The sequence below is a fragment of the Pholis gunnellus genome (genome assembly GCF_910591455.1).
Source record: "Pholis gunnellus genome assembly, chromosome: 21".
In the NCBI taxonomy this organism is placed as follows: Eukaryota; Metazoa; Chordata; class Actinopteri; order Perciformes; family Pholidae; genus Pholis; species Pholis gunnellus.
Window position 1 is genome coordinate 14,273,980 of NC_136548.1, and position 11,476 is coordinate 14,285,455.

An 11,476-nucleotide genomic window follows, 5' to 3' on the forward strand; every position below is an offset into this window, starting at 1 on the left:
GCTGAGGAGAATGGCTGTAAAGAGGGATTACATTAACCCGACATGTCACACCCATCCTCCACATAACAACCTTCTCCTCACACTCATCCACCCCCTCCTCACACACTTGCTTCCTGTGTTTTGTCTCTCCTTTTCCCCCAGTTTCCTGTGTGTGTGTGTGTGTGTGTGTGTGTGTGTGTGTGTGTGTGTGTGTGTGTGTGTGTGTGTGTGTGTGTGTGTGTGTGTCCTCCCCTCATTAACCATTGAAGTGCTGGGTTATGAGTGGTAAACATGTTATTGCAGAGCTATCGGGTCTCTCCTGGCAGGTCTAGGAGAGAAAACAAAAGGATCCATTGAGACGGAAGTGGGTTGTCGTGATGCAAGAAGGATGAGGGAAAGACGGAGGGGTGGATTTAAGGTTTCATGTTCATGATGAAAGGCAGGTATACGAAGTTTATTATCAAAACAAGATATTAGGTGCATCTCATGACAAGTAAATGTGAGCACATAGTGAGGTCCACCACTTTGGTCCAGACTGAAATATCTCAACAACCATTTGATGGATTGCAAAAACATCCCCCCCCCCCCTTCACGCTGTGTGAGGTTGGGAGTCACTGTGTTAGACGGGTCTCGGTTTCACACTTTTTCTTATTCAATGCCAACCAGACAGTGGCACAAAAATCAAGAGCAGAATAAGCAATGAACAGGTCACGGTTAACCCCCTTTGTGAATATGTATCGCTTATTCCCTTGCTGGTAATTTAGCAATTACTCAAACGTTATTTCTTTAAATATCTAGATAGTAAGGAACCGCTTTGTGTAACCTATAAACTAGCTCACAGCTGGAACATACCTACACGTAAGCGTTCTATCTGCACCCTCTTTGCTTTGTAGGATGTTTTGGAGTAAGACACTTTTCAAATGATGTCTTTATTTATTAACCATACTCATTATTTTCCCAGCAGAAGGTCAAATTATTCATTTTTAAATCAGTGTTGTCATCAATTATCCATCATAGGGTTTTCCTCGGGGTGTGAAGTATTGATGCCATGACAAAGGGAGGTCCAGAGTGGATTCTTATTGACAGATTAATGTGCCATAGCTTAATAAATAAACATTTTGCGCCACTATCTGTTCATTTTAGTAACATTCAGTTTGATCCTTTCTGCAAAATCTGTACATTTTGTGTGTGCCATACAGCATGTACACGCTTTGTGGAACCTACGCGTGTGCTACTTGATTAAGAGTGGTCAGCCTCTCCGTGAGGACCGCACCAATCAGTCAAATCAGCGGAGGCCACCTCTTGTGAGCGTTCAGCCGCCGAGCGTCATGTGACCCCCGCTACCCCACTGTGCGATCAATACAATCACACAGAAGCCAAGTAGACGTACGAGACATACAATACACATCAGATCAAGAGAGCGAGGTGGCTGTTAGGGTATGGTTTGTGTGGGAAAGGCATCGGGCACATCGAGATGTAACAGCTTACTGCATTATAACAGGCGATTCAGGCGTTGAGCCGAATATAACCTAGAAAAACATACACACGACGGCAGGAGAGGAAATGCAGAGACTGAGATTATCGCCAGTGTTTCAGCAGCTTGATGTGGGGCTGCCAACATGTCTGTCTCCCTCCGGACTCCAGAAGCGTCTGACGTCACACCCAAGCCCACACTCATAAATACTGTTTGACACCGTAGTTGGGCCAAGTGAGCAGCAGCTATGTTCCAGAAGGAGTGTCTCCATCATGCTTACTCTGTTTTGGCATTTGTAAGAGCAGCTCTCTACCCATTTCATTTCCATACACGGAGCCTGTGCGCAGCTGTCTGTTAGTGTTTTTTCAGTGGTATAATGTTGAAGACAAATAAGGAAAAATAAGCACGTATTACCTTTGTTTCCCCGTAGAATTTATTCACTTAGACATTTGATTTACAAAGAAGAGAGACATTATTATTGTTATCATTGAGTGTGATGTCCTAACAGCCATTTGAGTCCCAAGAGGTGGCACGGAAAATTCCAGAAAGTTCGTGGGTTTTGCGTTGGTCACTTTCTGTTGGGCTGGGCTGCAAAGTAAAGAGCCACCAGACAGTAGAGAGCGCCTCCTATAGTGAGAGCCATGGTGGTGCGGTACAGGAGCTTGTCGGGGACGCCGCGCTTCAGATGAATGGGGACACCGTCTGACGTCTGGGAGGCAAGGGAGAGTTGGGGCAGGAGAAAAGAAGGACAATATGAAACAATACAATAATAAAGATGTGATAGAGAGTGAAGAGTATCCTCTGCAATTTGTTGTTTCAGATCGGCCTAAACATTTTTTAATTATTTGGGTCAGAGCACCATTTTCCTGTAACTATTCATCTCTTTTTCCTTTGCTTCATAAACACACTACGCTTAAATATCGTCTGTGTGACGTATGCTTTTTCTCCACAGACAGTTTCATAATGAAAAGGATTATTGCGTCAGTCATCACTGTGATGTCTGTGTCTTTGAAGTGATTGCTCTGACCAACTTCAGCTATTCCCGCACCGACTCTCCTGCGATGAATACTGAAGGAAGGCCCCATTAATAACAGAGTGAAATAAACACCAGCCATCGCCTAAAGCTAAAAACATCTCCACGGCGTTGACTGATGAAGTGTGACCACTTCAGCTGCTGATGAACCTTCACTCTGAGGACACGTTTGTCAGAGTTCTATTTCAGTTTATAATGTTGGATGTGCATGAGTGTCTATGTTACCTGGAATAGCCTCTGGAGGTCCGGAACCCTGTTTGCTCCCAAGTACTCCACTGTGGACCCCGCCTCTGACACCAGCTTGGTGGGTGTGGCAAACACCATGGCGGGGGACTCTGCCGGCACACTTGGCCTAAGCCCCTAAACCACGAAAGAAAACACAATAATGCATCTAATCAACGTCATTAGACTTTATTTTAATCATTGCATACATACAAGGAATGTTCCCTCTTAATTTAACCTATCTTAAGCATTTAGGGGCTGTAGGCTTTACATCAGTAAACAATAAAGCAATATTTCAAGATATCTTAAAATTCTAGATGGTTCAATCAGTACCGTAGCTATTTTGCTGTATGAGTCACGAGAAATCATCCTTTACGTCATTTGGAGGAAGCTTCTCACCCACCTTGGGTTTGAAAATGACCGGGAGACCCAATCGTCTCGTAAGAGTGTGTGTAGGCAGACGGGGAACAGCGGGGGAATTAAATCTGACATATGAAAATGCAGAGAGGCACTGAAAGCAGGTCAATGTTCGGTGTTATGTGCCGTTTAAGAGAAAGCTTATACCTAAAAGTGTTCACAGCGGGAAATCATCTCTGAGCATTAAACCAGAAATACAGAGATGATGCCCTTTGAGTCGTTGTTGCATCTCAAGGGGAATGTGCCGTGTTGTGCAAGACGCCGAGCGATAATAAGCAAAATGGAAAGGAGATTGTAAAAATTATAATTCTGCACTTATTTATGTCACAGGCTCTTTTTTCTTCCAAACAAAACAACTTCCATGTTGGATAATGTGACTTTCAAACTGTGACACAGGAGAGCTTGATGGCGGCTTAATTCACAACCACAAAAGAACAACAAAGGAGGCTGTGTGAAGAACAGAGAAGTGATAATAAAGGTCACATCTGGCAGATGCTTTTGAGCGGCCATTTAAATTAGCTGTAAAGGCCGGATCCACATAACCTTTCAAAATAAAGGTTCTGCAATAAGGTATGAAAATAAAATAAAAGGAATGACATTTTCTGAAAAGGGCACTGCGTCTTTATGGTTTGTTTCACAACGTACAGGTGTCTTAACACATAACGTCCTCTAAATTAAATGTCAGATAACGTTAAGCGCGGACTACCGTGTAATAAGACAGGAAGTATGAAGGTCAACCTCGACGGTTACCGACTCGGGCTCTCGCCGATACGCCGCTTCCGTGTCTCACCTGAGGGCTGTAGGCGGCCGCGGGAGCAGACCCCGTCAGTTTCTGGGTAAAACCGCTGAATTTGTAGTACATTTTCCTGCTGAAGGACGGGAAAAAGGTGTCGTCCACAACACAAATCACTTGTCAAAAGGTCTTCCTGTTGCGACCGTCGAGGGAAAGTGACGACATAGTCAGCTGGCTCGACGCTGCCTGTTTAAAATTCAAGGGGCGCGCTGGAGGCGATACACTAACAATAGGCCTACTAGTAAACCATCATTTAACTAAGTACATTTACTAAAGTACTGTACTTAACAACAGGTTTGTGTAACGCTATATAAGTGGAACATATTGTACTCCTACTCCAGTATATGTACTTGACAGCTTCACTTACTGAAGTTAGTTCATACAGTGATAATTGATACACATTTTAATAAACTAATACATTGCTACCCTGCAGTAGCCTATATCCTATAAAGTAATTACAATTAGCCCTAACTTTACCTGCTCCAGCATTACAGTGATGTATTAATGCATAATGATTATAATACAGTAGGTTAATACAATATATTTTATTATTAAATGGGCCATTATGCATAGGGTGTGTAACCTTCTTTTTGGTATATTTTGATGCTAATTGCCTCCCTATGTTATACTCTGAATGCAGGACTTTTACTTGTAACAGGGATGTTTACACTTATGGCTGCTGATTTTACTTTTGAGTACTTCTTCCACCACTGCTCTACTTTCTGCAGTGATGATTCAAACGCTGTGATTTATGTGCATTGTATTTGTGAATCTGTCATAAGAAATAGTTACATTTTGAGGATGTAGCTTTGGGTTTCAGAAGTGGGGGGATGCATTGAAATCATGGGTTCTTCAACCCAAAACAAGTGTTGTTAGTGAACTCTATCAAATCAAGTCATATTTTGTTATATGACTTGATTTGATAGAGACCTACTACTTAATGTAGATATATAATTATAGATAATGCTCAAGTGATTATGGAGTGATTATTATCTTTTACTGATTTGTCTTTGATTTTAGAAAAACTCTTGTATCTTTTTAGGAGAATATTATAATCACACATTGTCAGGTGTAAATCAGGGTTTGATTAAAGGGTCATTCCTAAGAAAAGAATACACTGGAAATAGCATTTTTTTTCTGCCCTGAATAGGTCTTCCTCTCAGGCTGCATATAGCCTCAAAGAACTCCATCAATCAGAAGATAAGAGCAGCCATGATAAAAAACAAAACAGCATTTTGGAAAGCCCCATTGTCTCTTTGATTGGAACTTACACCCTTGATAAATGCATTGAACCAGCTAAAAACACTTAATTCTAAAAACAAGATATTTGGTTTTAAGTATTTATTACAGTAAAAAAAAATGCATTTTTGTCTTGCAGAAAAGTCAGACTATCATACCACCTGTCCGGCATAAATCAAAACATTTCACATGTCAAACCATTACCTGCTTTCTAAGATTATATCAAATGAATCTATAAAATTCTGCTATTTCTCATTCTCATGACAGCCGTGAAAACACATTGTGTTGTGGCCATCTTTGTCCACGTGTGATTTTTCTCTGTCTCTCTCCCCTCAGGCTGAGTTCACTTGTATTCACTGCATGTTCTGTTACGTAAAGAGCTTTTTAAGAAAAGGTCTTTCAAATGTAAGTCCAGAACGCCCTCGGAGACTGAATGAACGTCAGCTCACCACTTTTGTTCAGACTGAAATATCTCAACAACTATTGGATAGATTGCCATGACATTTAGTACAAATATTCATGATCCCCAGATGATAAATCCTACTGACTTTGGTGATCTCCTGACTTTTTCTCCTGCGCACCATTAGGTTGACATTTTGTTTTTTTTTGGTAAAATGTTTCAACAACTATTAGGTGGATTTATATTACATTAGGTACAGTTATTCCTGTTCCCCAAAGGATGAGGGGACTTGGAGCGACGTGTTAGACAGGTCACTCCATAACAATCATCAAAACACCAACTGAGGGACTTGGAGTAAAGGAGCACTGAAGCTTTTCTGATATCTGTTATGGTGGAGAAACGCCTTATTATAACACACTTAATGTTCCCTTTAATTTGTCACCCATGGTTCAATTTGTATTTACATCAGGTGCATGTAGGCCTAGCTTACTGAATGAGCTGTTGAGATAAGTGAAACACAAGCCTTTAGAGCTTATTAAGTGTGAACCCTAAGAACAGAGCGACAGCAGTTTGTGATTAAGCCAATGTACCCTTACAACAATACTTTGTGAACTAGACCGCCGGCACAATCTTCCCCCCAGTGTAAATCTGATGAGCGCACTGAATCTCCTCGCCAACGGGCTCAGGTGTTCCTCACATTGAATGCTATGTTCCACTGCCTGCAGGAGGCCAGAGGTGTAGTATGTCATCACATTAAGACTTTTGAATTATCAAGCTCCATCTGCCAAAAATGCCTTATTCATGCATCACCTCTCTCTGTCAGACTGTGTGGCATTATAGCTCAGTTAATTAAGAAGGTTATTTGGGGTAAGAAATAAGTGGAAGCAGATGATGGAGTCTGATAACACTTATATTTTACCATTTTTAATGATAGTTTGATTAAAAATAAGCTATTACACATTCAAAGACATTTTTCTCTGAGACATTTTATTATAAAAGCTCATACATGAATCACATTAATCACAAGTTCGTAGTCTACTGATGAAAAAGTTTTCATTGATGGTTTCAATCAGGCCTGGCCAAAATTCACTGCGCTATAAGCTATGCCACATACGTTGGAAAACTGTGCTGTAGGGCAAGGTGGTAAAATACTGATTATCTCTCATTTAAAAAGCACACTGATAACACAACAAGAACGACAGTGAAATATGTTCTGTGTACAATAAACACTGAACTCATACAAGGCTGCAAAGTTTACAACAGAGGAGCGTGAGAGCTTGTGTGTTTGTGTGTGTGTAGGTGTGTGTGTGTGTGTGTTTAAAAAGAGGTTGGTTGATGGCAATAGGAGAGGAGATGCAGAGAAAGACTGTTGTGTGGGAGAGGTGTTGACTTGTTTGTTTGGATCATGTGTCTCTTCAACGAATCACATCATCTTGGTAAACCATGAACAGTGGAAACATGTCTGAATCATCAATGTCAGAACCATCATGGTCATTTATTTTTTTCGCTCTTGTTTTTTTTCCTTCTACATTTTGTAATTCAACAAATCCTGCGATGTTATTTTCCCAACAATTGCAAAAGCAAAAATGCAAGCCAGGAGTCGTGTGCGTGGATGTGGCCTATTTGTGTGCACACAACAAAATCAACCATTATTATGATTGACATGTTGGAGGGTGGAGGTTGCCTTGGAGACACAGGAATACTAAAATGCCTTACACTTACTCGCAAATGGAGACGCAACGCAACGCACTCTCCGTCTATTCATTCTTTGTGCTCGCGGTTGCTCCACATTCTGTTATCTCTTTGTCATTTTTGTCCCAGGAATTTTTTATCCACCATTTCACGCTCCATCTGCGCTGTCATATCTGTCAGACCTTTGTTTGTCTGTCACCTTCTCGTCCTGGCTCTTGACATGTCTCTATATTTCATTATCCATGGCTTAAGCCCCTCCTACACACAAAGCCCTCTGTGTAGCACCTCTGCATCCCCATTTCACACTCACTTGTTCACTATCTGTCTATATTTCACAGGTTTGACAGAATGCATCTAGGTCACACATCAATCTTGTGTAACTTGTACCATCTGGATGCAAAGCTTAGACAAAAGTGATGGCCAGACAAACAAACACACACACACACACACACACGCAACGCTGGATGCAGCATACAAAAAAAGCAGCCGCCTCTGCCAATGTTGTAGCCATGGGAATACAGTGTAAACAGCAGCCGCTGTCAAAACTAAATTGACTGTGTGTTTAATAAATCATTATTTAATCCTATTCTTCAGTCCAAGCGGTGTTGTTGGGGAGAAGACGGGCGCAGAGCATGCTGGTTGAAGACAATGATCGGAGATCATCAACACAACAGGCAGGAACTAGACAGGCCAATTAAAATCAGGTGCAGCTCAGGCAGCAAACAGCGTCGGGCACATAGTAGATCGTTATTTGACAGTGGGATCAGCAGGTCCACTGGTTGGTTGAGTTTCTTTCTGATGTAGGCAGGACCACGTGTGTTTTGGTATGAATGCATGCTCATTGCAGTAACTCCACTGCCAGGCTGCGTGTGCATCTGGCAGAGCGGAGTTTGAGTTCATGGTAGCACTGTACAAAACTGTGGTAGATGAATGTGATGGGCAGTGCCAAGAGAACAATGCCGCTCACGACGCACATTCCCCCAAGCACCCGTCCCCCAATTGTCACGGGGTACACGTCCCCGTACCCCACCGTCGTCATTGAAATGATGACCCACCAGGCGGCTGCTGGGATGCTGGCGTAATCCGGGTTCTGCGTTTCCAAGTTCAGCCCGTGCTCCAGCAGCTGGGCCAGAGCGCTGTATATTGCCATCGCAACGAAGACAAACACCATCAGCATGACCATCTCCCGGTAGCAGCGTGTGAGCGTGAGCCCCAGTGTCTGCAGGCCCAGGAAGTGTCTGGCCAGCTTCATGAGCCAGAACACGCGCATCATCCTCAGCACACGCAGTATCACCCCAGCAACCCCGAGCCCAGCACCTGGCATCCCTGCCCGCGCCAGTGCCATGGTGACATAGTACGGGGTGATGGCAATCACATCGATGATGTTCAGCGGCCGCCGGATGAAGTCCCACTTGCTTCTGGCCACCAGAAAGCGCAATGTGCACTCTGCTGTAAACCAGCCAATACACACGGCTTCCACTATCCTGCGGAGAGAATATGAGAAAAATGAGCCAAACTGACCTGGGTCGTTTACTGAACTGTAAACAGGAAATGGGAGAGCAGCAACAGAGAGATATGGATATGACACTGTTTGGAAATCAGTTAATATGAGGAAGAAGGAAGCGAATCAGGGACGAATACAGGACATCTGACGCAGTTCAGGGTTGACACAAGTAAACAAAGAGAGGAGGAAGATTGCCGGGAAACAGCACAGAGGGAGGGATGCAAACCCCTCAAAGAGAGACTGTGTGACACAAGCAGGCACACGAATACCCCATTGATTAGCACAGCAGAGGCAATCAAACCTAATTAAAGTGAGGTGGTGCTTGCATGTGACATAGAAGCAGTCAGGCCAATGAAATAGCACAGAGCCTAAGGATAACTACATCGGCACAATTAGACAAAACCAAATTATAGCGCAACTGAGTTAATTGCATCATCTACTGGCATGAAACTAAATTGTAATCATTTTGACCCTGAGAATAAACTAGACTTTCAGTGATTACCTAACCACGGTGACCGATCCAAAACTATGTCCTGCCTGAGTGAACATAACTCAGCCTTATACAGAGAAAGGCTGCCTCGGGCGTACTGAAGAGGACACGCTGTGCAAAGATAATGTTGAAAGAGAGGTGCACTTTTCACCTTGCATCCATGAAGTGAAGCCAAAATAACTGCACAACAGAAGGTGATTCCTTAAAGTGGCTTAACTCCTTTTTGTTTGCTTACCCTAATATATAATCCCTCAGTACACTTTCTACTTTCAACTCATTACCCACTGGAATATGTAGCCTATCTGTCATTCATCTGATATGTTTGTCCTCCATGTGTACCGTGCAGTGTACACTTACCAAGCCAATAAAGATATTGAAATGAATTGTGAAGAGGAGGGGAAGAGACAACAAGGTGTCCTGTGTAATAAATTGCAATACACTTTTTATAGATAATATGGATTGTTTGTTGATTGGCTTCCCTGTGAGCTTGTCTGACATGTGAGGCTCCTAATGTTAAATGTGGTGCCTGAAACTTGTCATTGTGATGTATTGACCTACGAGGTAACAATTTATTACACAGGAAGTGCCTGATTGTTTTCTCTCATGGTTTAAATATAATATATTCTTACTCTTAAATTGTAGAAAGAACTATAACATCATGGGCTCAAAGAGCAATGCAGCCATGCGTATACCTTCTGGGTAATAATGGTTAGAGCGCAATGAGTTTGACCGCTGCCTTGAACGCGTGTGGGCTCAATCTCAAGTGTGAGACTGTAAATGTGTTTATCTATTTATTTGCAGAGAGTTTATCGTAACAGAAACGCATCATTTTTATATTCTAGCCTGTTGAGCTCATGGCATGAAGTCACCATTGACTTTTACGCACCAGGTTTTAGAGCACAGCCTCACTTCTATGATACATATTTCGCCTAAGCATTTCGCCGTATCCTCACGAGAGGACCCCCTTTTATTCCTCTAAACTTAACTGACCCCTGACTTTCGCCTACCTTTGCTCCTCCACAATATTTCTCTTGGCTGTATCCCAGTCCGGCAGCGTGCTCGCACACATCATTATCATTGAAATGAGCACAAATATTACAGAAACTAAGGCCAAGAGCTGAGCCAAAAGCGAAGAATCGGGCTCCTCGAATGTCTTGCGCATCTTCTCGAGCCATTTTGCGCGACCGGTGAGCGCAATCCGTTGCACCGGCTCGCCAGAGCTCTGGGACTCGTCCCCCGATACTCCGACGTCCATCTCGGACAGAGTGTCCAGTCCGATCTCGGACATCCTGTCGTCCAGGCGTTTCTGGCAGCAGGAGTCCAAGTGCGCGCTCTCCAGTCCCCAGTAGAGCATCTCTGTGTAGAAGGACAGCTCACACACTCCGGGCACAAAGCGGAGTTTACCGGAGCGCACGTACAGCATGATGAACACGAAAGCCTGCGCGTGGCGGTCAAAGAAAAACTCATTCAGGTCCTTGTCGTAGTCGTCGCACAGTTCAAGAACCTCTTTCTCCGTTGCGCAAGCATGCAGACGGCTGACGCGCCGGAGAGGGAAATCCCTAATCACCTCACGGGTGAAGGCGTAACGGGTTCCCCCTACGTTGAGTACGCAGATGCTCTTCCCGAACTTCATCTTGCCAATCTGTGACCTAACTAAAACTCATCTTCGCAGTCCACTGTCCCTTCCATCACAAGAGTTTGGACACTTGGAGACCACCGTCTCCTCCTGTCCCCCGGGGCGTTGTTCGTGGAGCTGGTCCTGCGCTGAGCTGGTGAAAACTACCCTCTGTCCCTCACTCCTCTTCTCTCTCTGTAGCCTGTGGAAGAGTCTCTCCTCCACAGCCAGGGCGAGCCAATCCCATGAATGATGTCACATGCGCGCGCGCGTACGCACGCACGCACTGAAAGAGAGAGAGAAAAAAAAACTCATGCAGGAAAACAGAGCGTAATTTCATACACATTTGTCTCCAAAGTCGAGGCTGTCGATATAAAATAGAACAATTAATTGTATGGGTAAGATTCTTAAAGGTTACTTCCATTATCCTGTCATATTCAACAACACCATCAAAAACATGAATAAAATCATTGTTTTAAGTCTTTCAGGAGTTTTGTAGATTCTAATTCTGACTTGACGTGTTTTTTTATTTTACTCTTTATTTTATTATCACTATTGGAAGGAGCCCGATAACCAACATGTGTTTATCACCACGACTGCTTCACTGTATTTTGCACA

The 11,476-nt window shown here is 43.3% G+C and overlaps 2 protein-coding genes across 2 annotated transcripts; both read right to left on the reverse strand.

Annotated features, from left to right (window-relative positions):
• Nucleotides 1-1,870: 1,870 nt before the first annotated feature.
• On the reverse strand, nt 1,871-4,056 carry cox7a2l (cytochrome c oxidase subunit 7A2 like). Its single transcript, XM_079183124.1, has 3 exons — nt 3,916-4,056; nt 2,712-2,846; nt 1,871-2,162 (listed from the first exon to the last, which is right to left on the reverse strand). Exons 1-3 carry the CDS (start codon nt 3,985-3,987, stop codon nt 2,022-2,024), a joined length of 348 nt encoding a protein of 115 aa, XP_079039250.1. The 5' UTR covers nt 3,988-4,056; the 3' UTR covers nt 1,871-2,021.
• A 4,031-nt stretch (nt 4,057-8,087) lies between these two features.
• kcng3 (potassium voltage-gated channel, subfamily G, member 3) lies at nt 8,088-10,876 on the reverse strand (the record flags this gene model as incomplete). The annotated part of the gene is made up of 2 exons (XM_079183068.1): nt 8,088-8,733; nt 10,251-10,876. 2 exons carry the CDS (start codon nt 10,874-10,876, stop codon nt 8,088-8,090), a joined length of 1,272 nt encoding a protein of 423 aa, XP_079039194.1.
• Between the last annotated feature and the right edge of the window lie 600 nt (nt 10,877-11,476).